Source organism: Lissotriton vulgaris, chromosome 7 (assembly GCF_964263255.1).
Source record: "Lissotriton vulgaris chromosome 7, aLisVul1.2, whole genome shotgun sequence".
Classification (NCBI taxonomy): Eukaryota; Metazoa; Chordata; class Amphibia; order Caudata; family Salamandridae; genus Lissotriton; species Lissotriton vulgaris.
The window spans coordinates 629,441,400-629,465,174 of record NC_141695.1 but is presented as its reverse complement, the minus strand read 5'-3'; the positions used below and the strand labels follow the sequence as shown (position 1 = coordinate 629,465,174).

Genomic DNA, 23,775 nt, shown 5'->3' with positions numbered 1-23,775 from the left:
GAGCCCGAATGTGAAAAAGCATCACTGACAGTTTTACATTTCCTGGCCGACAAGGGACACAAGGTGTCTCCTTCGAAGCTACAATTCTGTGTTCAGCAAGTTGTGTACTTGGGTCACTTGCTGTCCAAAGTGGGGAGACAGCTCACTCCCGATCGCATTCAGTTAATTGTGAACATGCCGCAACCCAAGACACAAAAGGAAGTGCGGGCCTTCATAGGCCTCACCTCGTACTGCAGACAATGGATTCCCCAGTATGCATTCTTAGCTAAACCACTCATCCAGTTAACGACACAGGAGGCAGCGACTTCGACTGTCCTCCCTTGGACTCAGGAACACACACAAGCTTTTGAAGAATTAAAGAAAGTTTTATGCCAAGCACCAGTTTTAGCGACACCATGTTACAGCAAACCGTTTACACTTTTTGTTACAGAACGTGATGGCACAGCGTTGTCTGTCCTCACTCAAGACCAAGCAGGTTCACATAAGCCTTGTGCTTATTTTTCTAGTACATTGGATTCAGTAGCTCAAGCACTCCCTGCGTGCTTAAAGTCAGTAGCAGCAACAGCGTTAGCAATAAGACAAAGTGATTCAATTGTTTTAGGTCATCAGTTAACAGTTCAAGTACCACATTCTGTAGAGGTTTTGTTAAACAGAACCCAGACTCAACACTTAACTATAGCACGACTGACAGGTTATGAATTAACACTATTCCAGCCACACATAGAAATCAGACGTTGCAGCATCCTGAACCCCGCAACACTGTTACCTACAGTTATGACAGATCCAGCTCCGCATGATTGTATAGAAATAATTAATGCAGTAACTAAGCCTAGACGAGACTTAACAGATGTCCCATTGACAAATCCAGACCTGACACTTTATGTGGACGGTTCATGCATGAGAACAAGTACAGGAGAATTAGTGGCCGCGTACGCCGTGACCACTGAAACTGAAATTAAAGAAACACATCGTATTGACACACTGTCTGCTCAAGCAGCAGAGCTCATCGCTCTGACTCGAGCCTGTATTCTAGCCAAGAACAGAAATGTTAACATATACACAGATTCCCGCTATGCCTTCGGAGTTGTACACGACTTCGGAGTCCTCTGGCAAGAACGAGGTTTTCTGACTTCCCATGGGGCCAAGATACAACATGGCCCCCTTATTCAAGCACTGTTAGAAGCAATACATTTGCCCTCGGGCATATCAGTCATGAAGTGTAAGGCACATACCAAAGTCACAGATTCTGTTTCCCAGGGTAACGACCTGGCAGACCAGACAGCAAAACATACAGCATTGACTTACACCCAGACTACTGATGTGACAAAGACAATAGTCCAGACCCAGTGTATGGCAGTTAGAGATCCCGCCCTAGATGTAATTGATATCCAGACACATGCTACTCCAGAGGAGATAAAGAAATGGACTGAACTAGGAGGGATTCAGACAGATCAAGGTTGGGTGACGAAGGGAAAATCTATATGGTTTCTCCCCGACTCAATGGTTCAAGTCATAATAAATACAGCACATAGTCCTGCCCATCTTGGAGAGAAAGCCATGTTAGACAGTTTACAGAATCTCTGGTACAACAAACACTTACGAGCAGCAGCAAAACAGAAAGTGCGTACTTGCATGATCTGCTGTCAGTTCAATCCAGGTAAAAGCGTCCCTGTTGAGCAAGGGGGATTCCATCCTCCCGATCACCCTTTTGAAGTCCTCCAGATGGATTATATCCAGATGAATAGCTGTAGAGGATTTAAGTATGTTCTTGTAATCGTTTGTGCTCTGTCCCGCTGGACCGAAGCATACCCAGTCCCAGACTACACTGCTCCGACCACTGCCAGACAGTTGGTTCGTGAATTCTTCCCACGGTACGGTTTGCCCCGTGTCGTGTATTCAGATAACGGACAGCCGTTCTCGTCCGAGCTGATGAGACAAGTTTCCCTCTTGCTAGGATATCAGTGGAGGTTCCACTGTGTCCGACATCCCGAAGCAGCTGGCCTTGTAGAAAGGCATAATCAGACACTAAAAATCCGTCTTGCCAAGATCTGTCAGGAAAAAGGGGTCGACTGGATAGTCGCCCTGCCCGTGGCACTATTCTACATGAGGATGGTCGCCCACTCGAGATCAGGGCTATCCCCGTACGAAGTGGTCTTTGGCAGACCGCCGAATATGTGGGGGACGCCCGTTCCGAAAAAGATCACTGATATTGATTGTAACATGTTGACAGATTACCTTGCCTCCTTGATGTCTGCACTCCAATCATGTCGTTCACAGGTTGCCGCAGCCTTCCCTGACAACACCGATGTAAAGGCGCATGAGGTCCGCCCAGGTGACCTGGTAGTCGTCCGGAATTTCGACCGGAAAAGTCCACTGGAGCCCCGCTGGAAGTCTCCAAAGACCGTTCTGCTTACCACCAGGACCGCCGTGAAAATCGAGGGGAGAAAGGGGTGGGTCCACACGAGTCACATCAAACTATGCAATGAACTAAAAAACGGACTGAAACAGGACTCTGACTCGTCCACCCCCACCAAAGACTGTGTTGAAGCACAAGACGTTACTGTGCCTAAAAGAGAAAAGACTCCTCAAGAACTTTACCGAATGAAGCTTCGATCTAGCAAGTCAGACAGTTTAATTGTTTAAGTCCTCCCTTAGGTGAATCGGTTAAATAGTTTCTGACATGTATCCCCTAGATCGAGTTAGAGAGAGAGAGGAAAAGAGAAGAACATATTGCAAATCACTTCGTAGTCACTGCATAGTGACACTAATAATCATGTTTATTCTGAGTATTCTAATTATTATTGCCAGCATTCTGCTTCCTATGTACTGGCCTATTTTCAGGCGTGAACAATCTGCTTACAATGTCTCTGCTGAACACTCTTTTAGTGAACTTCCTGCACATGAACTCTCTTACAGACTTGCGCTGCGCAACAATACATTCATTAGTATGTTACACCATTCCCATCAGACAAATAATGCTACAGACTGTTGGATATGTGGCCGACTCCCTCCCTACCAGAATTACAAGGGAGCTCTGCCCCTCTTTCCGTACCCATTCACTCACAATGGCTCTTGTGGAGCATGGTTTAAAATAATTAATTCTTTAGATCCTGATATTGCTGTTTTCGATGGGGGCTGGGTTTGGGGAAACTTGAACTTAGTCCTGCTCAACGTCTGTTATCCGGATAAAAAGGGACTTCCCACTCGAATAGGAACTGATCTAGAAAATGAAGTATATGGATTAGGTAATTACACAATTAGCCTTATGATCCTCACTGTTGAATCTGAAACTGCTCCAGTTCTGCCCCATATGTTAGTACTACCAGTTACAGGTGAATTATGTGTTAGCAAGAAAGGTTCAGTACACGTAGGTCATAGTAAATGCACTACTGTGGTCGAGTTCAGTGACCATGGTAAATCGTCCTTTAAAGCTATCAGTCATTCCTACTTTGTTTGTGGTCATACCGCCTACATACGTTTGCCCCCAGATTGGGATGGTACCTGTTACATTGCCTTCCTTCTGCCACCTGTTTTCCTAGCTCCTCCTGATTACCATAGAAATACGAATCTAGCACCGAATAGACCCAAAAGAGATATTCCCCTTGTCGACTACACAGAAACGGCATGGGAACAGTACACTGATTTCAATAAAGGATTCTTTTTCTTCCTAGGACCTGTCCAAAACAGTAAATTAATACGCAGATTAACGAGAACACTCGAAGCAGTAGTAAACGAAACTGCCTCCGCTCTAGGTAACTTAACAGAGGAGCAGTCTGCTATACGGACTGTTGTCCTTCAAAATCGTCTTGTGATTGACGTCATCTTGGCAGATAGAGGTGGAGCTTGTAAGGTCATCGGGTCAAGTTGCTGTGTTTTCATTCCACAAAACGCACCATCTGTCTATCAAGCTATCACCCGTTTACATAAAATTGCAAATCAGATACATCAGAATCCAGGCACCTGGACTTGGTCCGGTTGGTTCTGGACTACGTTAACGGCTTGGGGATGGAAGATCTTATCCTTCCTAGGCATTGGCCTTGTTATAGTATTCAGTTGTTGCCTGTGCCTGCAGTGTGGGCCAGCGATATGTGGACTGTGTGCCACATCCTGCATTGAGCATTCCAGTTGTCTTTCAAACAGTCAAAGAAAGAAAGACGAACATATAATGTTACAAGAACAAACCGATCGATTTATGAGGATCGATATATCATGAAGGGTCCGTAGGGAACAAGGAGGGAATGAGGTAATATAAATTTTATGGTCATGTTGTGTTCCCTAGCGAGTACCCCACCGACTCCATGTACGAGTTAAAAGTGCATGTAACTTCCCTCCTGTACCAGCTATGAAGACGCAAATACATTTGCGTCCAACGTTAACTTGTCCTCTTTCAGACCCACCATGAATGGGTTTGATGGTCCGTTCCTAAGTATGCTATGCCAACGTCTTTTTGAAGTGTACTCCTACGTTTTTCAGCCTGGCTGAAAGTAGGCCCTGAATCTCTGCCACCGAGCCTCTTTTCTGGCTTCTGACTGCGAGGGCCTCTGCCCAAGCAGCCCCCGTACCCGTGAACTCTGACTTACTTCTAGCGCGGCCCTCCGTGCTCAGCTCAGCCTGCTGCCTGCCAAAATTGACTATAACCTTCGAGTTATCTGTTTTCCTCCCCGAAGATACATTCCAGCCTACTAGCTTCAGTAAACATCCTTCCTCAGCTACAGGGCTAAAGGGCCGACCTGTCTTTATGCAAGTAATTCATAGCCTCTGTTGCCATGCTTCCATGGAAGGCCCCATGCCCCCACGCTTCTCATACAGACACTCAGGCGCTTATACACGCACTCACAGCAAGTATAGAATAGCTTCTGCTCTAGAGACCTTTCTGCCCAGATAGCTTAGTTCCTAAACATCAGATATCGGATATGATAGAAGCACAAGTTGATCTGACATGCCAGACTTCTGTCTCTTTCCGCCAGTGTAAATGTCAAGTCCCCTGCACCCCGTCTATCACACGTCATGCAGCTGCGCGCGCATCCAAGCTTCCGATTTCCGCTGACATTGCAACATTCTGTTAGCACCACCCCTTGGTGCCACCCACTTTCGTCACCTATCAGTGACGTTTCTAGCACACACCCTAGTTCACGCCTAGTTTACGCCTCTTGATGATGTACTAGCACCACGTGTATACTGTTATCTTGTCTTCTCTCAGCTGTTACGCCTCTTACATTGAACATTATGATGTAAATCAAGTATATAAGCTATGTATTGTCAATCAACGACGGCGCGCTCATCTATCCCTTCTGACATCCTGTGTGGTGGTCAGAACATGATATCCTGATTCCTTTATGAGGAATAAAACCCTTAGAAACTCTTACACCACGGACTCTGTTTTCCTTCATTTCGATTGAGTTATTATTGATTAAGTACTTACCTGCATAGAAATTAAGAGAGTAAATTAATTATTTACATCATACTGACGAAGACCGAGGCATGCCTTTCAGCACTACTACTGCTCACCACCATGTTAAAGGTAAGGCTGTGGGACTGAGTGAGCGTGTATACCGATGCCGCACTGATGCTAGGGGCTGCGTAGACTTGACGGTGATCAATAACCATATACCATCTGTCTGCCTATCTATCATGGCATTTGTAAGCTGCTCACTACCCCAGCGGGGTTCATAGGCACCAATCAATAAAGTTCCTAGAAGAGGCATGTTTTTAAAGCCTCTGGGAGGGTGGCATAGCTAGGTACCTGCTGAAAGTGAATAGGAAGGGGGTTCCGTAGAATAGGATCCAATACGGAGAACGCTCACCCACCTTTAGATTTTAGCTTGACTCGTGGGACTATGAACAAGTCCTGGTTTAGTTGAGTTGATGAAAGAGTGTACAAGCTAAGATGCAGTTGGAGCGGTAGGGTATGGCTAGGTTGTTTTTATACTTAAAGATCCAGCATGCTAACTTGAAAGTAATTCCATCTGTGACTAGAAGCAAATAAATGGACGTTTAGCTGAACAGACATGATCTCTCTTGTGGAGACGAACAATTGATTGAATACCAGTATTCTGTAACCTGTGGAGCCTCCCAATCTGCATGTCAGGAATATACTTGCATGGAGGCGGTTGCAGTAGTTTGGTGTGGTGTTTCTTGCAGCTCTACATCTCAGGCTTTAGGTTATGTTTGGTGAGGTGATGAAAACAACTATTCTGCTTCCAGATTTGTTAGTCGGCTCACACTAGTTAGTCTGGGTGCATAGGGTCATGCCAGTGTCAAATGGCTAGCCTGGGCTTTTAATCTTTATGCTTGGAATAGGAAGCAATTTTAGATTAGCTCTGCCTTTGGGCCCAAACGGAATTATCCCAGTTTTGTCATAATTAGATTTGAAAATATGCGCCGTTCATGTTTCGACCTTCCCTAGTATAGCCTGGAGGTGAGTGATGGGGGGGGGGGGGGGGGGGGGGGGGTAGGACGGTCAGTATTACTACTGGAGAACTTCATGCGCAGCTTAAGGATATGACTTCACCTTCACCAGTGAGATGGAGAACTTGGAACATAGGGGGCATGGCAAGTGTTCAAGAGAATGGTGGACCCCACAGGGCTGGAGAACTGCTTGAAAAACTCTTGTGAGACCTTGAGGAAAGAAAAGATGCTAACCAGCTAATGGTAAGTTTGTACACAGGAGCTTCAAAGAGGAGTCTATTAAGGGCTTCAGAAATCCAACTTCGCAAGCTGGCAGCCTAGTCTAACAGCGGTCTTGGGAAGCTTCATCAAGGGCGTGTATCGGGCCGCACTTATGTTTCAGTTGTTTGCATTCAGCCCGGCAGTTAGCCTGTTTCATGGTCTTGAGGGCAGCAATAGACCTTGGTGCATGATGAGTCTGTTGCCTGGAATGAAAAGATTTGGTTTAAACTTCCCGATGGTAATCATACGCGTAATGAAGGGAATAGAGATCACGGAACAAATGTACAGAGGGCAATGACATGAACTGAAGTGATCACCGCTCTCTGCCAACTTAAAGGTTTCACCTTTGTGAGACACAGTTGGTCCTGGTGGTTTAACTAGTACAATCACCGAAGGGAGGTGAAGATTGAAGGTGATTATTAAATATTCCGACCAAATTAATGGAGTTACTGTGGCGATGCGAATGGCAAGGGTTTTGGAAAAGGTTGCATTCAATGAGTGGCTATTAGGAAGTGTGGAACCCTGAATATTCTGAATAAAGCCAATAACGGACACAACAAGAGTGTAGTTCATCTGAAATCCAGAAGGCTATAACGGGGGATTGTTTACATCAATCTTCTTTGGAACTTTAGTTGAAATGCATGGAGTCTGACTTATGTTTTGTACAGTTCAAGCTGGAAATGTATGAGTTCTACTGAAATATTACATTCAACTTAACTCTAAACCATCCAAATGCAGACCAACTAACATCTGTGGAAGAATTATCCCCAGAAGAGGGGGTAAAGTATCAAGTGTCCTCACATGCTTGATGGGTGACTTACAAATACCATGTTTTCGTGCCTAATGATTCCCCAAAACGTCAGTGAATCCATTCTCGAAGTACTTGTCACTAAAGTGTGTCTATCCACCAAGGCTCATGCTACAATGACAATTACATTTACTCAAGGAAAAGCATTAAAAAAACGAATTGCACATAAACCAGGTCAAAATTAGTAAACACAAATCCAATAACCTATAGTGCATATATCTTTGTTCTAAATCATTGCAGTGATTCTGTTAGGAACGTGATTAGCCATAGCGACATTTTTCAACAAATATCAATGCTGTGGTGCTCTCCCAATAAAATAGTTACGTTTAGTATCTTACTCCATGATTTGGCACACACGCTTTAAATATTTAGACATTTAGACATTTGTGGTCATCATGCATCATGACACACTGTCTGCTGTTTTCCCTTCTTCATTATTAGCATCGAGTTAGGGTCCATCCATCTCCTAAGCTGATGTTATTCCTCTTTATTACTGTCTTTGCTCTGTTTTTTCTTTCATTGTAGATTGTCCGACAAATGCGGTTCATTAGACGCTGGTCAGTCTTTGGGAAGACCCTTCATCTGGCCCTTGGGGAACTACTGACAACCATCTCTGTGCTGGTCTTCCTTCTGCTCATCTATGCCCAGTGTGGATACCTAGTGAGTAACCAGGGAAGCAGTAGATGTACCAGTGCACGGGGAACAAGTGTTGGATATAGTGAAAAAAACATCAGGTAGCAGTTATGACTCGAGTTTGAGAACCTGCATATGGAAAGATTCCAAAGGAGTAAATTAGGAAAGGCATCGCAAGGAGAAACTCAACGGAAGTCCACTCGAAATATGGCTTCAATGCTAACTTCAGGAAGCAGGGTGGCCTTATGGTGTGGTGGGATCTAAAAGGGAAATGGGCACTGAAACAATGTGTGGTAAAAAGCTTCTGTGGGTTCTACTTGAACACCAGCATACATCTGGCCCTATACGGAGCTTTTGATGAATAACAATGTCCGACAGGAAAGGAGCAGACACACAAGCTAGATCAGTTGGGCGGCAGCATTAATCAATAGGTGTAAAATTCTTTAATATGACTTAGCTAAAGATGGGGATCCAGGAACTCCCTTTCAGGTAGTTAGAAGAGTAACCAGCACATCTTAACATCTTTATTAAGATTGGTTTTCATCTTGTGTTCTTCAGATGGGTGTTCTGCAGTTGGGAGGTCATGAATAACTGCTACTTTTTCTGTACCCTTAGCTGTTTTCTGGTACATCCCATGAGTTCAGGACATTCCGCATGGCCTTCTTCACTCTGCTCACAGTTCTTCACGGAAGGATAAGTCTGCAGCCCTTATGCAAGTCGTCTCCTGTGCTAGGTTGGGCCTTCCTCCTCAGCTATTTGATCTGCATCCTTGGAATTGGCTGCCGGCTGCTGTATGCGGTCATGTTCCGAGGGTACCGCAGTGCGCACACTGACTTATTCCAACCTACCGTGGAACCACAGGATTATGAAATGATAGAGTTCTGCCTGAAGAGGTTCAAGCTCTGGCTGGGACTCAGCAAAACAAAAGAGGTGAGATGGGAGAGGATCCTTGTTGAAGGGAATTAACAATCTTTGATAGAATTGTTCCAGCACTGAGGTAGAGGTTCTGATGGTAACAAATAGTGACCGTGGCTGAGGAGTAGTCAGTAGGGATTGAGAGGGGGCAACAATGAGACAGGGAGCACGAACTCATGGAGAGAGGCCAGTGCTAATGAAGAGTTGCTAGTGCCGAAAGAGAGGGTCCAGTTTTGAGAAAGAGGTAATTTATGAGGGAGGAGAACCAAAACTGACTACGAAGGGCCGGCACTGATGCAGTGTCATTGAGGAGGAAGCGCCTGTGATGATGCTGAGAGGAAGTCAGATCTGGCAGGGTTCATGACAGAAGCCTAGAACTACGGTGATAGGCAGCGGGAATAGAATCAAGTCACAAGTCAAAGTGTTTGTCTTCGGTGATACAGGAAGTTGGTGTTGTAGGATGAGGAGCTCAAGCACAATAACTGAGAGACCAGAGACACTTGTAAGAGTTTTTTAGCCACTGTCCCACTGTTGAAGTGATGTCTCAAGAGGGAATGGACAGCATTTGTCATTGTAAAAAAAGAGGGAAACTCAAGTATTTAGGAAAATAAAATTCCGATTAACTACGCCTTTTTCTGCCGATTACAAATATCTCACGACGTGTAATAGTGATTTACATTGCTTATCATGACTGTTTATTTAGTTTCTTTTTCTTTTGCTTCATGCAGTGCTTGTGTTTTACAGTGTCACAATTTAGTTTAGTCTCTGTGACGTTTCTTCAGTTTTCATTTTTATATCACTTTGTACCTAGGTTTTCATCCTCAACCTCTGGCGCTTTTCTTTTACTTGTCTTTGTAAACATTCATGCGTACAAATGAAAGGAGAGAGCTCCAATAGTTGGTGCTTCCATTAATTCTTGCTGTTTATGTGTTCTAAGTGTACAAGTCTATGAAAATCTGAAAAGTGTCTGACGGATCTAGATCTTTGCACTAGATTCCTATAAAAGCCTGGTTACATTTTAAACTTGCTTATTTGTCATTTCGGTGCCATTTTCAACACTCCCATATGTCTAAGAGCAGAGCCTCCAGATACTGCGAAACATGGTTGCTGCAGCTTTCGGGCAATAGGAGACTTTAACTTCTTAACTTTGGCATGCCTTTGATACCATGAAGACTCTTGTGGGATTGGGCTTCCTCTTGCATGCTGTTTTATTGTGACTGTTAATGTGATGTAGTATCTTGATACGTAATGAAACACAGCAGGAGACTTTTACCACTGCAGACATTAGTACTTTGTGAAAAATACTGAAATATCAGGAAAATTAATTGATGGAATCTGCACCTACCATGATGCCTTGGGACGACAGGCAATATATGACCAGTGTGCGAATCACAACTATTAACTAATTAAAAGGTAGTTAAGTCATGTAGAAATGAGAGTTTTTTTATTCCATTGCTGGTACTTAGAAGGTAGTTGAAGAGGACTGGCTGTGTTTAGGTTAGGTTCCTAACTCTGAATAAAGAGGAGGCCGATAACCACCTCCAGGTTGAAGGAGCTCATCTATCTAGGGACTGCAGAGGCTATTAGAGGTCATTGTGGAGGAAATCAAGTGTAAATTCTGTGATGTCTAAGTCACTAACAGTCCTTTCCCCTTTTTCATGAACCCCATCATCCACCTCTCTGCACTAGTCTTTGCCAGAGATCTTGAGAGACCAAAAGTTTGTTGAACTATGGGGCTGGAGTATGTTACTTTAAACAGATGGTGTCTGTTTTAGTGCATATAGAGGGTGACCATACAAGATTGTGGTCAGAGAGTCTCTTGCAGGGATTATCTCACAGATGTCCACAATCCTGTACTGTAGTGTCCTTGTTTACATTTCAATCTGTCATAACCTGGGATTGATGACAAAACTGTACGATAAATACAAAGAAAAGAAAAGCTGTAATGCCATTCATCTAGTGTCAAGCCTGGTGGAAGAACAAGTGCCTGCCAAAACTGTCAGGTATAGCTGTGCACTCCCTCCAAAGGAATGCACCTGGTAAGTAACACCCAGATCCATCTGACCAGCACCGCACTGCTTGCAGCCAAAGAGAGGGTTGCTAAATTGTAGAAGGCGATTGTACATAACTGCCGTTAGCCATGGCGGTACAGAGCTAAGAGAAAGCTCTGAGCACACGGAAACCCTGTCATACTACTTCCACCTAGTGTTGGTCTTGGACGCTAGCATGTTGTTTATCTTTGAAGAAGTCTTTTGAGTCACAAAATGTTAAATGGCTCTTCACTTAGCGGGTACTTTACTTAGCGGGTACTGGCTCCATGTTAGACTGTGATTTCGGACATGCATAGAGAGTGCTCAGAGTTCATTGTGTCCTGAACACGTTTTCTCGGCCCACATGGTTAGTTTTTGATATCGACTCCTCAGGTTAACAAGTCCTCTTCTCAATGCCCTTACATTATTCCTCCTTCTCACATACCTCCTAAGGCATCGAAGATCAACACTTGACGCCACGGCACTCCACGTGCCTTTCAGGGACCACATATTCTTCTTTGTTCCTTAACACTGGAGAATGCAGCCTAGAAGGTGGTGATAGGAAGGACGTTCTTCCAACATTGCCCCTTATTGTAAAATATCTAAATATCTGCGGTCAAACTATCACAAGGTCTGCAGCTTGTGGCTTTTTACCAACCACAAGAATACCTCCTATGACTCCTGCCTCGCCATCCGTTCAAACCAGATCCTAAGGTATCACATTAAAATGTGCATGGCTCATTGCAAGATGTACCAACAGGCATTCTCCAAGACTCCAGACATCTTCGCGGAGAAAGATCTCTTCACACGCTGTGGACGGCAAAGAGATTGGCCCATCAGGAATCCCTGCACTGCAGGCAACTCCCAGGTACAAATCGGGCTCTTTGACAGGGACAGCTCCTCCGTTGGAGTGGAGGGGCGTCATCCCACTTTAAAATCCCCCAAAACCCCATATATTAAAAATAAATTGGTATTTTATGACCATTTCATTTTTCATCCCCCGTCCCGAACAGAGCGTAAGAACTGGTGTTGGCCGCTGTTGAGTGATAGTACCAGAAATGAGGGTGGGCTGTCTATGCACTGTTTAAAGTGTGCATGTCTTTTTAAAATCCAGGCTGTGGTGTGCCGAGTAAAGACGCTCCCTCAAATCAGGGCACTTCTCTCATGCAGCCTGACAGCAGTGCTAGGATTGGTCAAGGGAGTTGTTGCATCCAGTTCCAGTGGAAAGAAGGGGACAGGAGGACGTCATATTCTGCAAGTTTTATTTATTTTAATTTTATTTTGCACGCCCGCCCCCCCTCCCTATAGATTCCAGTCACCACTGCTCTTGGACTCCATCAGATCAGGAAAAGGTACATGATTACGAGCTGGCACAAAAGACCGCTGGCCCTCATAAAAGTAAACCATCTACCCAAGACACCCATGCTTCCAAGCAGCACAAACAGTCTAACGCCATGGTAAACCACTTATCCTGCCAGATTTGGACATCGAGCCCTGAGCATGGAAACAAAAGATAGCCCCCTCCAGGACCACCGCCAACTTCGGGATCTGGTCCGTACACGGACAAGGCTTTGGAGTCGACCAAAGCTTCATCCAAGGGTGTCGACCCCACAAATCCTTGAGCTGCACATGCACAAAAAGCACTGACTATGCCAACACTGAACCTTCTGTCGACACCGGCGCTCCCATCAACACTGGAAATCCCTTTGAAGCCGAACCCCTTATTGGCATCCATATCCCATGATCAGACAGAGGTCCTCATCATCTAGATGCTTGAGGATGAGCTTAACACAAGGCTGAAGCGTCTCTCTATTCAATCCATCTTCGGGAACATTTGGATAAAGCCACCTCTGCTCAAGCCATTAGAGATGGATTTTGCATGAGGAAATTTGCATTTGAGGGTGAAACTTCTGTAAAGCCTCCCTCACCATCAGGCACCAAAGAGATAAGGGTGCAAGTCCTCTTACTTCACCTTTACCAACAGCACTTTCACCACCACCATGATTACGCACATGATTATGCACACCACCCTCTCTGAGAGGTTCCTTGCACTTTCTCCGACACTTTGCTCTTATGACCAGCCTTTGGATCCCTGACCCTCTGATGATTTCAGGGTCATTTTCCTGGTGACCCTGATTTGAACCACTATGCAGTCAAGGCACCCACCAGATGATACTCGGCCCAACACAAAGTCATCCAATAGGCCGCAGTGTTCATTAAGAGCGATATGTGCCAGGAGGAGGATGTCTTTTGCAGGAAGACGACCTAAAAGACTGAACGGACAATGCAATTCCTGCCCATGCTCATGGGCTTGTTAAAATCTGCCCCAATAATTTTAAAGAGCAAGTTAAGGCAAGGGTAGTCATGCTTAGGTTCTAACAAAGTACATATTCTCACTAGTGACCTCGTTTACATCAAAACCCAGATTCCTCTTTACTCCATAATGGTTCATACTGCCCACTAACGGACTTCTGCCCAGCCAATGCCCCACTCCCTGATAAACAGACCAAGCATAGTGACGTGGCAGGCCAGAGAGTAGTTGACTTGTCAGCCATGCATTGGTATATAACCAAATCTGTTAGTCACCTTCCCAGATATTACAGGACCTAGTGGGAAAAGATGCAGGATCTTGTCACACATCTCCCAAAGGAGTACAGCAAGAATGGGGAGGAAATAGAGAAGCCAAGTTCATAGCCAATGCCAGTACTCGCTGCACACTCTAAGCCGCATACACAGCCTCTAGAGACATAAGTATCCTTGTTCGACTTGAAGCATCTCTTTAGCCCTGAGGCTGACAAGATGCTCAAAAAGATAAAAAATGGCAAGGAGATTGCAGAATTCATGGGTGTGACGCAAACCTACTGACTCAATCTCCTTTTGGAAACAACTAAACCCACCTTGTCCAGCCACCCACACTGTGACCAAAGACAGCAGCAGGCTTCCATCAGCAGGCAGATAAGACTACACCAGGGTACTTATAGGATTAACAACAGAGGTAAGAGCAAAGATGGCTCCAGCAAAGGAGCCTCCACCTCAAACGTGCCCACCCCCTCCACCCTGATCGTATATCTCCTGTAGAGAGGAGACTACACAAGTTCCTCTCTTGAAGGACAAAAAACACATAAGTAAGACATCAACAATTTATAGAGTGACACCTTTTGTAAAGGCACAGGGGATAGGGTTCAGCCAAACCAAAACAAAAGTGTTTCCCCTGGAATTATTGTTAAAATCCAAACTTTCGCTATGTGGGTGCTAAATTATCAACACAAGAACAGATATAACTTCAGTGTAAAATAGGTAATTATGCTCCAACCACAATATTTAGAACCACATAAATATTTACTAAAATACACAAAATACTAGTGACTTTTGTTAATATAGTTTATAATCCTTTGGACCAGATACATCATCAAAAACATTTGGTTAAAAAATAACATAGAAATGACCGGGGTCTTGTTTTACAGTATGCGACACAGTGTTTTAAAATGTTTTGGGCTGTCGTTTACGGTCCTGAATGATTTATCTTCTTGATTTATAACTACTATATAATAGTCAACTACTCGGTATTCAATATATGGATGATTGTATGTTTTCATTACTGTGTAATGCTTGTAAACACTAAATCTGCTGAATTAATAAAGAGTTTTGAAAAAAATAAATAACAGAAAACAACTGTATACAAAATAATACTAAAAACGTTATTGTGTTGATGCAGAGTTTTGTTGGCTCCGTGACCTTAATTCCATCTTTTTCATGACCAATCACTGAATTAAAACTAGCAGAAAACATAAATATCTCCATAAAACAGTTGTTAAACGGATTATCTAAACACATAAGGTTAGGCATACAATGTTGTTCTTGCAATAACTAGATTATACAAACCACACATTAAAACAAAAAGACATGATTATCCACATGGTGTATATTTATACATATTAAGCATCAATAGACATGAGTTGTTTGTATATTATTATTTACCATGTCAAATTTCATACACATTTAATTAATATGCTTAGGGTATATTGTCGCCATGGGTATCAAATTAAAAGATCCCAAGGGGCATCCTTAATTTCCTTCCTTTAAAATCCTGTCTATTGATGCTTGACAGGTACAAATATACTCAAGTAACCAAATGGGGGAATGAAGAGGTAATGCTTACAGAGCATAAGAGGTGGATACGTCCTCCTCTAGTCAATATGTATCAAACAAAGCAATCCACCCTTATAGAAATGGAAATAAGTGTTGCTCCAGACTATGTGTGTCTCCTACACTGATGGAAAGCACAGAGCTTGGTTAAAATACCCCTCACCCACATAAAGGACCCTTGGTGGCATGCTTAATCATCGGGGTCTTCCCACCCGCTGCGGAACGGGGCTTGCTACGACCTACGACTGCGTGGGGGCACTGGTTTTAAAACAATACTATGTGTGGTGTAATGGTGTGAGTGGAAGGGTCATAAGTGAGTTAAAGTGGTGTATAATTAAAAAATACCTGGCTCTGCGGAAAAATAAATGTTAATGTTCCTTTGGGCTGGTATTTTTTAAAATGGGGAATGAGACGGCGGTACTATGCTTCAATGGACAGTACTTCCTGTGTCAACATGTTTTGAAGCCCTCCCCAGGCTTCTGATCAGGAGCTAAAAAGATCCCGTCTACACTCAAAATATTAAAGATAAAACGTGATTTCTAATGTAGATGAATACTATGTGCCTCCGTCTCATTCCCCATTTTTAACAATACAAGCCCAAAGGAACATTAATATTTATTTTTCCACAGAGCCAGGTATTTTTTAATTATACACCACTTTCACTCACTTCTGACCCTTCCACTCACACTCCTACACCACAAATAGTATGTTTTCATAACCAGTGCTCCCGCGTAGTCGTAGGTTGTAGCACGCCCCGTCCAGCAGCGGGCGGAAAGACCCTGATGATGGAGCATGCCACCAGGGTCCTTTTGGAGGGTGAGGGGTATTTTAACAAAGCTGTGTGCTTTCCATCAGTGTAGTAGACACACTTCTTTCCATTTATATAAGGGTGGATCCCTTTGTTTGATACAGGTATAACATACACCATCAAATCTGCTAGCAAGGAGTCAACGAAACGCTGCTACGATACAACTTTAGTATTTTGATTATATATGGTTATCTACGTTATTTTTGGACCAAATATTTTTGATAATGCATCTGGTCCACTGGATGATAAACTATATTAATAAATGTCACTAGTATTTGTATGTATTTTATTAAATATTTATGAGATTCTAAATATTGTGGTTGAAGCACAATAGAATTTTTTTTTTAATCAAAGATCTTTCTGTTGTTCTTGTGTTGATAATTAAGCATCCACATAGCTTATGGATTTTAACAATAAATCGAGGATAAAAATAATCGGATTCGAAATCATATCAGGCAAATGGGTATTAGAAGTAGTTTGCCACAGCTGCTGTCTAGAACTTCTCACAACCTATCCCAAGGATCCACCCCTGGATTATGCCCTCAGCAGAGAGCATCTTCACCTCCCCAAAGAAGAGGTCCAAGTGCTTCTGCAGAAAGGCTTAATAAAAAGAGTGCCGCCACACCAACAAGGGAGGGGTGCTTACTCCATCTACTTTCTAACTCTCAAAAAGGATTGCTCCCTCATGCCCACCTTAAATCCCAGCTCTCTCAAAAAATACATCTTGTCGGAACATTCTATTTGCCATCCCTTCACTTCGACAAGGCAATTTACATGATGACCCTCTGTCTCAAGAACGCCTACTTTCACATACCCATCCACCCTGCACACTGCTAGAACCTTCATATTGTGGCAAGTGCCCTTTTATATTGCACTGTTGCCAAAATTGCATTTTTCATGGCTTGCCACCCTGTGAAAAAATCAACAAATTTTAGAAATGACATTCTTCAAATGAAAGAGAAAGCTACATTTCACAAAGATTGCTTACCCTTTCAAATAAATTAAACATAGATATTCGTAGCGTGGGCTGGCTGTAGACACAAATGCTTAGCATACTCATGCCATCTAATGTGGGTTCGGACTTTTGCAACTTGTTTTTCTTCGAAGATGTCCTTCTAGCCATGCGGTATAGTGACTCCTCCCTCCTATAATCTGGTCTGACCATGTTTATTGGTTTCTTTGTTAAATTGTTTTTTTACCGCCTTTGGGTTTGGGCGTCGATCTTGGAGCTCCGTGACCGAAACTCGGTTCCTGCCTCAGGACCCTTCCAGTGCCCTGTTCATTTACAACCGTCGATGGGACCTCGACAATCACTACCCCAACTGGTGTTACTTCAAATTTTCAATCCCCCTACCAGGCGTAGGCCCCGTTTTCACACATTGTTGTACTTTTAGACCAACTCCAACGACAACAAACTCCATAAACTTGACAAAAACGAGGGATAGAATAGACACCTTTTAGCTTCTGTCCTTAGTGTCATGCCAAGTATTCGAGGCAGGACCAGCAGAAGGTGAGTAATCTGTTAGCCCCCGGAACATGTCAAAGTGTCATGTGATTTAAAAATGCTGTTAATGCAATCTGAGAATACACCCTCTAATCAACACAATTTAGGGCCTCTCAATAAATAAAATTAGGACCGGAGATCAATTGGTTGTACTATGTACAGTCAATATATACATATATGTACAAGTGTTTTTCTGGTGGCCAGGTACTGGTTGATATCTAGAGACTCTGAATGTTTCTTTATCACACAGATACGAACCTACGGCCATTGCGCCCTACATATTCAGGCAACTCTCTCCGGCCTGGATTACAGGAATGTCGTGCATTCCACTCCACACTTCCGTCTTGAGAAAGACCCGTCGCGACCGCATACCCAGGCGCCGAAGGGTAGAAACGTCGACGCTTTTCAAAGGCCCAGTCCTTCTAGGATTCTGAAGAACTAAAGAAAAACACTTGTACATATATGTATATATTGACTGTATCGAATTTATCCTTCACTGTATATACTTTTTCACCACTTGATCACTATTCACTATTGTCATGCATTTGCACTATAAATTGACTTTGACAGTCTATGTACGCAATGTATGAAAAATCCTTTGAATGAACTTTATTTGGATAAATACATAGTACAACCAATTGATCTCAGGTCCTAATTTCATTTATTGAGAGGCCCTAGAATTGTGTTGATTAGAGGGTGTTATTCTCAGATTGCATTAACAGCATTTTTAAATCACCCACGTTCTACCCGACAGAACCACTGTTTGTTTAACCATTAATTACCCAGGTTCTGAGGGACACAGGGTTACCCCTTTTTCTTTAATAAAAGTGTCATGTGAGGCGTGTCTGTCTTTTCACTTGAAGAAGACGCTTCATCAGCAAAGAGTACGTTCTTGGGCCCACTTCACCATGCAGACACAGCATACCAAAGATACGCCTGATATTTTCGGGGAACAGTTGGCAGAGACAGAACAAGAAACACAGGACTTGGAGGCAGAGGCGGAGTTGATGGACATCCAAATACTGCTAGCTAGCTGTGGTGAGCGATCAGACATCGACCCTTATCCTGAGCTCATGAGTACACCAGCAAAAGGCTCCTGTATCCTGGCAAAAACTACTAAGGTGGCTTTCACAACTCCACTGTCTAAGGTATTGGTGGTGTCCAAAAACAGGCTCAGGAGCAGACCCAACTCTCTTCACCTGTAAAACACTTGACAAGCGTCAAAATGTCAAAAGCCTTGAAAGACTCCTCTGTGTTGCCACAAAAAAAGGCTCAGCACCTTTGAAGCATCAAAAGCATTGGAACCGAAACACCCTAAGATGCCCACAGAACCAAAACACTAGCCAAAATCATCCTACCTCTCCTCCTCCACCTCCCTTTAAGGCTCTATCTCCTCCTCCTACACCTGCATTACCAATACTACAACCCCTGGCAATAAAACCAGTACATACGCAGCCACCAGAGCACCTACCTTCAGAACAGCCACATACATCAACGGCACAGTCATCAATTGGTGACATTGATACAGGGGGGATTTACCATATGGCATACCATATTTTCCAGATCACCATGAGAACCCATATAGGATCAAAATTATGGAGATCAAGTGGATGATAATGATATGGACCTCTTTTCCCTCTGAAAACCCTAACCACTTTATGATCCCACATCATATCATGCAGTAACCAGCAGGGCAGCACACTAACGTAAAGTGGATCTTTACACCTCAAAGGAGGAGGAGGATTTTTTAGTGTAGACACTAAATAGTTCACACAGAGCAGTGCAATCCCTTCCTATGTGAAAAGGCATGCTTAAATCCACACATGAACTCTTTAAACAGTCAGTGAAGTCCAGAGTCATAACTCCTAGGGTGGACAAAAAATACAAAGTATGTCCATCAGACCCCAGCGTATATCAAGGGCCAAATTCCCCCTGACTCATTAGTGGTACAAAATGCTAGAAAAAGGGATAACTCACAGGGCACTGGAGATGTCTCGCCCATAGATAAGGGAAGCAAAAATGTTTATATGGTAGGGAAACATGTTGCTGCACAGCAGCTAATCACCTATGTATCACCAATTCTGTGTGATTACTTTCTGGTTATAACCAAGCCTAATGGGATAAGATGCAGAAGCTACTGCAACACCCCCCAGAACAATATTGACAAAAGGGGACTCAATAGGTAGAGGAATGTCATATCAAAAGCCACTATACAATGCACACTGAATTCTGCTGATACCAGTGCAAGGAAAATAAACACTAGTATCCTCATTGAGTGTCATGCATGGCTTAGGGTCTCTAGCTTTAAGCTCGATGTGCAACAACATCTTTTAAACCTACCCTTTGATGGCCAAACTCTATTTGGACCACAAGTGGATGACATACTAGAAAAACAAAAAAAAATACAGATACAGCTAAAGCTATGGCTGCCCTGCAAACCTTCGTACATAAAAGTTCCTTTCAGAGGGGGCAGTATAGAGGGCAGCAAGACCTGGTACATCAATTGATTCAGGTAATGTGCACAAACTACAAGGCTCCTATCAGGTACAAGACTTCAGAGGAACCATAGGTCACACTATATGGAAGAGGTTGTGGTTCCACCTCAAAGTCCACCACACCTACTAAACAGTGACCTCCTAAGCCTTCCCCTCAGCAAATAACACCAGTAGGGGGGGACAGCTACAACAGCACCACCAACAATGGACATAAATCACCACAGAACAGTGAGTTCTATCTATCATAGTATTGTCTAGAGCTCACACATACATTACCCACAATACCACAACAGACAAAAAAAGTCACCAGAACATCTAAAACTCCTCCAAGAGGAGATTCAAGCTTTCCTTCAAAAAGGAGCTATAGAAACAGTTGCAAAGTGACACCAGGGACAAGAAGTATACTCACTATACTTCCTCATTCCCAATAAAGACAGGGCGTTCAGGCCTATTCTAGACCGCAGGCCACTCAACAGTTACATCTCCTCAGAACACTTTCACATGATCACACTACAAGATGTGATACCATTGTTACAGCAAGGAGATGTCATGACAGCTTTAGACCTCAAAGATGCTTATTCCCATACATCCAGCACACCGTCACTATCTCTGTTTTCAAATCAACAGACAGCACTACCAGTTCAAGGTGTACCATTCGGAGTAACTACAGCTCCAGACTATTTACCAAATGCCTCGCAGTAGAAGCAGCTCATCTCAAAAAGGGGGCATACATGTTTTTCCCTATTGAGACGACTGGCTCATCAAATGTCCTACCAAACACCAATGTGTGCAGGACACACAACAGGAAATCAACCTTCTACACAAATTAGATATACACTCAACATAGCAAAGTCCCATCTCCAACCTTTGCAAATACAACATTCCTAGGCACAATATTAATATCACAGCCAAAGTCTATCCCAGTCCTGAAAGGGTACACAAGTTCCAGCTAGCATTTCCTGTTTCAACCACAATGTCAAGTCAAAGTAAAAACAGTCATGAGCTTTCTAGGAAGTGTGGCATCATGCAGATACACAGTACTAAATGCATGCCTACATATGCGCCACCTTTAACACACTCTTCAATCACAATGATCTCAAGCAGAGGGGAACCTTACAATTTGCGAGTCGCAAATTGTGCCGTTTTGTACAATGTAAAACAGTGTCTCAGACACTGTTTGCGATTTCTAATGGGGTCGCAAATTGCATGCCTCAATAAAATTCATGGGGCAGGTGCAATTTGTGACGCCAGTGGGAATGGATAGCAATCCCAGGGATGGTGGCCTGCAGGGGTCAGCAGACCACAATGTCTGTGACTACTTTTTAAATAAAGCAGATTTATTTTTAAATGCAGCTGTTTTCCTTAAAGGAAATGGGCTGCATTTAAAAAAAGAAAAATTAAACATTTCTGTTTAATTTTTTAAGGTTAGGCAGTGGTCCATGGGACCATTGCCTGCTCTTAAAAATATTTTCGCATCCATTCATAAAGGGGAAGGGGTCCCCTGGGAACCCCTTCCCATTTGTGAGTGGCTTACCACCTACTTGAAGTGGGTGGTAAATTACTAGTGTTTTGCAACCTCAATTGCGATCACAAAGCAATCATACATTGAAATGTGAGTCACTATTAGGAAGGGACGCTCTTGGTACGCTCCTTCCTAATAAGTCGAAAACCCTATTTTGCGAGTCCGTAATAGGTTACTGACTCGCAAAATAGGGTTTGTACATGGGGCAGACCAATTTTGCGGGCGGCCGATTGCCCGTTAGCAACCGCAGAAAATGGTTGTACATATGGCCATTAGTGTTGGTAGGGGCAGAGACCCATCTCTCTCTGCAGTGGTGGAACAGAAACAATCTGTTGGCAAGGTGGCCCTTCAAAACCCCAATTCCGTAGTTAACCATTACCACAGATTCATCCCTTCAGCGTTGGGGAGCACATATGCAGAACATGGTCTATGGTTAACATTTCAGAAATGCTTACACATCAGTCATCTGGAGTTTCTAGTGATTCAACTAGCTCTAAAAGCTTTTTGCAATCATCTTCCTACTACATACGGACAACATAACTGGAATGCATTACGATCAAATACGGGGGACACGCTCATTGCAGCTCTCTCTTCTAGCAGAGTGCATCTGGCATTGGGCCATACATCACGAAATCCACCTCCTAGTGGAATACCTACCAGGGGTGGACAACGACTTCGCAGACATGCTCAGCAGAACATATCAACAGATGCACGAGTGGGAAATAGATACATCTCCTCCATGGTTCCTCACTCCCAATCCAAAGGCAATGCCCAATGAATCAATTGATCAGGGAAATTTGCGCACTCTTTTCCCCCTCGCCCACACATTCCATAAGTGTTGTTTAAGCTAATGCAAACAACAGTGTAAGACCTAACTGGTTATATTGCTTATGCATCAGATTACATGTTCAGCTTTAGCTGCTTACTTGCAAAACATACAACATACGCCACTTTTTAAAGTTCAAGTGAATAAAGCATTTATGTAGGACTAGAAAGAGTCATTCCACCTTCCACCCTGCCAGCACCAGTCTGTAACCTTAATATTTTTCCCAGTAGACTCATGGGACCACACTTTAAACCACTCCATTCCTATGACCTTAAATTCTTCGCATGGAAGGTGGCTTTCTTAGTAGCTGTCACTACTTTTAGAAGAATAAATGAAATCCAAGCCCTTACATTGGAAGAGCTGTTCTTCCAAATATTTCCAACAAAATTGGTACTTCATACTTACCCTAAATACCTACCAAAAGTCGTATCAGCTTTTCATGCAAACCAAACAATAAAGCTACCTGTTTTCGTCCCTTAACCAGATTCAATAGCAGAAAGAGCTTTACACTCATTAGATGTTAAAAGAGTATTAATGTATTACATACAAAGTACTAAAGGTATCATTACGACTGAAACGGCAAAAGTGACCGCCCGCCATAGGTGCGGCGGTCCCGCCATGCCAACCAGGATGCAACCGCCACCATGGCGGTCGTATTCAGCCTTTTTTACATTGCGGCAATATAAAAAATGCATGTTTGCATGCACAACATGACAGGCACCACGCGGTGCCTGCCACCTTGTGCATGCAAATCTAGGGGGGTACCATGGGTACCCCCCAATTGCACCCCCTACCCCCCAACACCCCAGGGGCCCGCAGTGGGCCCCCAATACAAAAGACTGCATGCCTTTCCATGGCGGTATCGCTGCCATGGAAAGGCCCTTTCCGCCAGGCATCCTGATATGGTTGGCAGTGTCTTTCAGACACCACCACCATATTAGGCCCAGGATCCGCCTGGCAGGCAATCGAAGGGATTGTTTACCGGCGGAGATGCGGTGGACGGTCTTTCCGTCCGCAGCTGCGACACCAGTCATTGTAATATGGCGGGGGTAATTGGAGGGCGTTCGGGTATCGATGTCGGGCGGATCACCAACGCCGGTCACAATGGTCCCCTAAATCTTTTTGAAAAAAACAACAACTCTTTGTTGCAGTTGAAAAGCCACAGCAGAGTTCTCCAATAGCCAAAGCAAAAATAGCCGATGGATAGTTAGATGTATTCAGACTTGCTACAGCAAAGCAAAAAGAGTACTAACTGTTACTACAAGAGCTTACTTCAGACGCAAAAAAGAAGCCTCAATTGCCTTTTTAGGAAACATACTACTAGCTGATATTTGTAAAGCAGCTACATGGAATAACCCACATACATTCACAAAACATTACTGTGTTGATGTCTTAGCTAATCAACAGGATGTAGTGGGC

General features: G+C 43.6%; 1 protein-coding gene across 1 annotated transcript in view; it reads left to right on the top strand.

The window, feature by feature from the left end:
- The window catches only part of LOC147702167 (polycystin-1-like), a 599,895-nt gene that overhangs the window by 573,800 nt on the left and 2,320 nt on the right, over positions 1 to 23,775 (top strand). Inside the window, exons 45-47 of the mRNA XM_086930810.1 lie at positions 5,467 to 5,521; positions 8,003 to 8,137; positions 8,726 to 9,040. Coding sequence (XP_086786936.1) covers positions 5,467 to 5,521; positions 8,003 to 8,137; positions 8,726 to 9,040 — 505 coding nt within the window. The remainder of the gene's footprint in view (positions 1 to 5,466; positions 5,522 to 8,002; positions 8,138 to 8,725; positions 9,041 to 23,775) is intronic.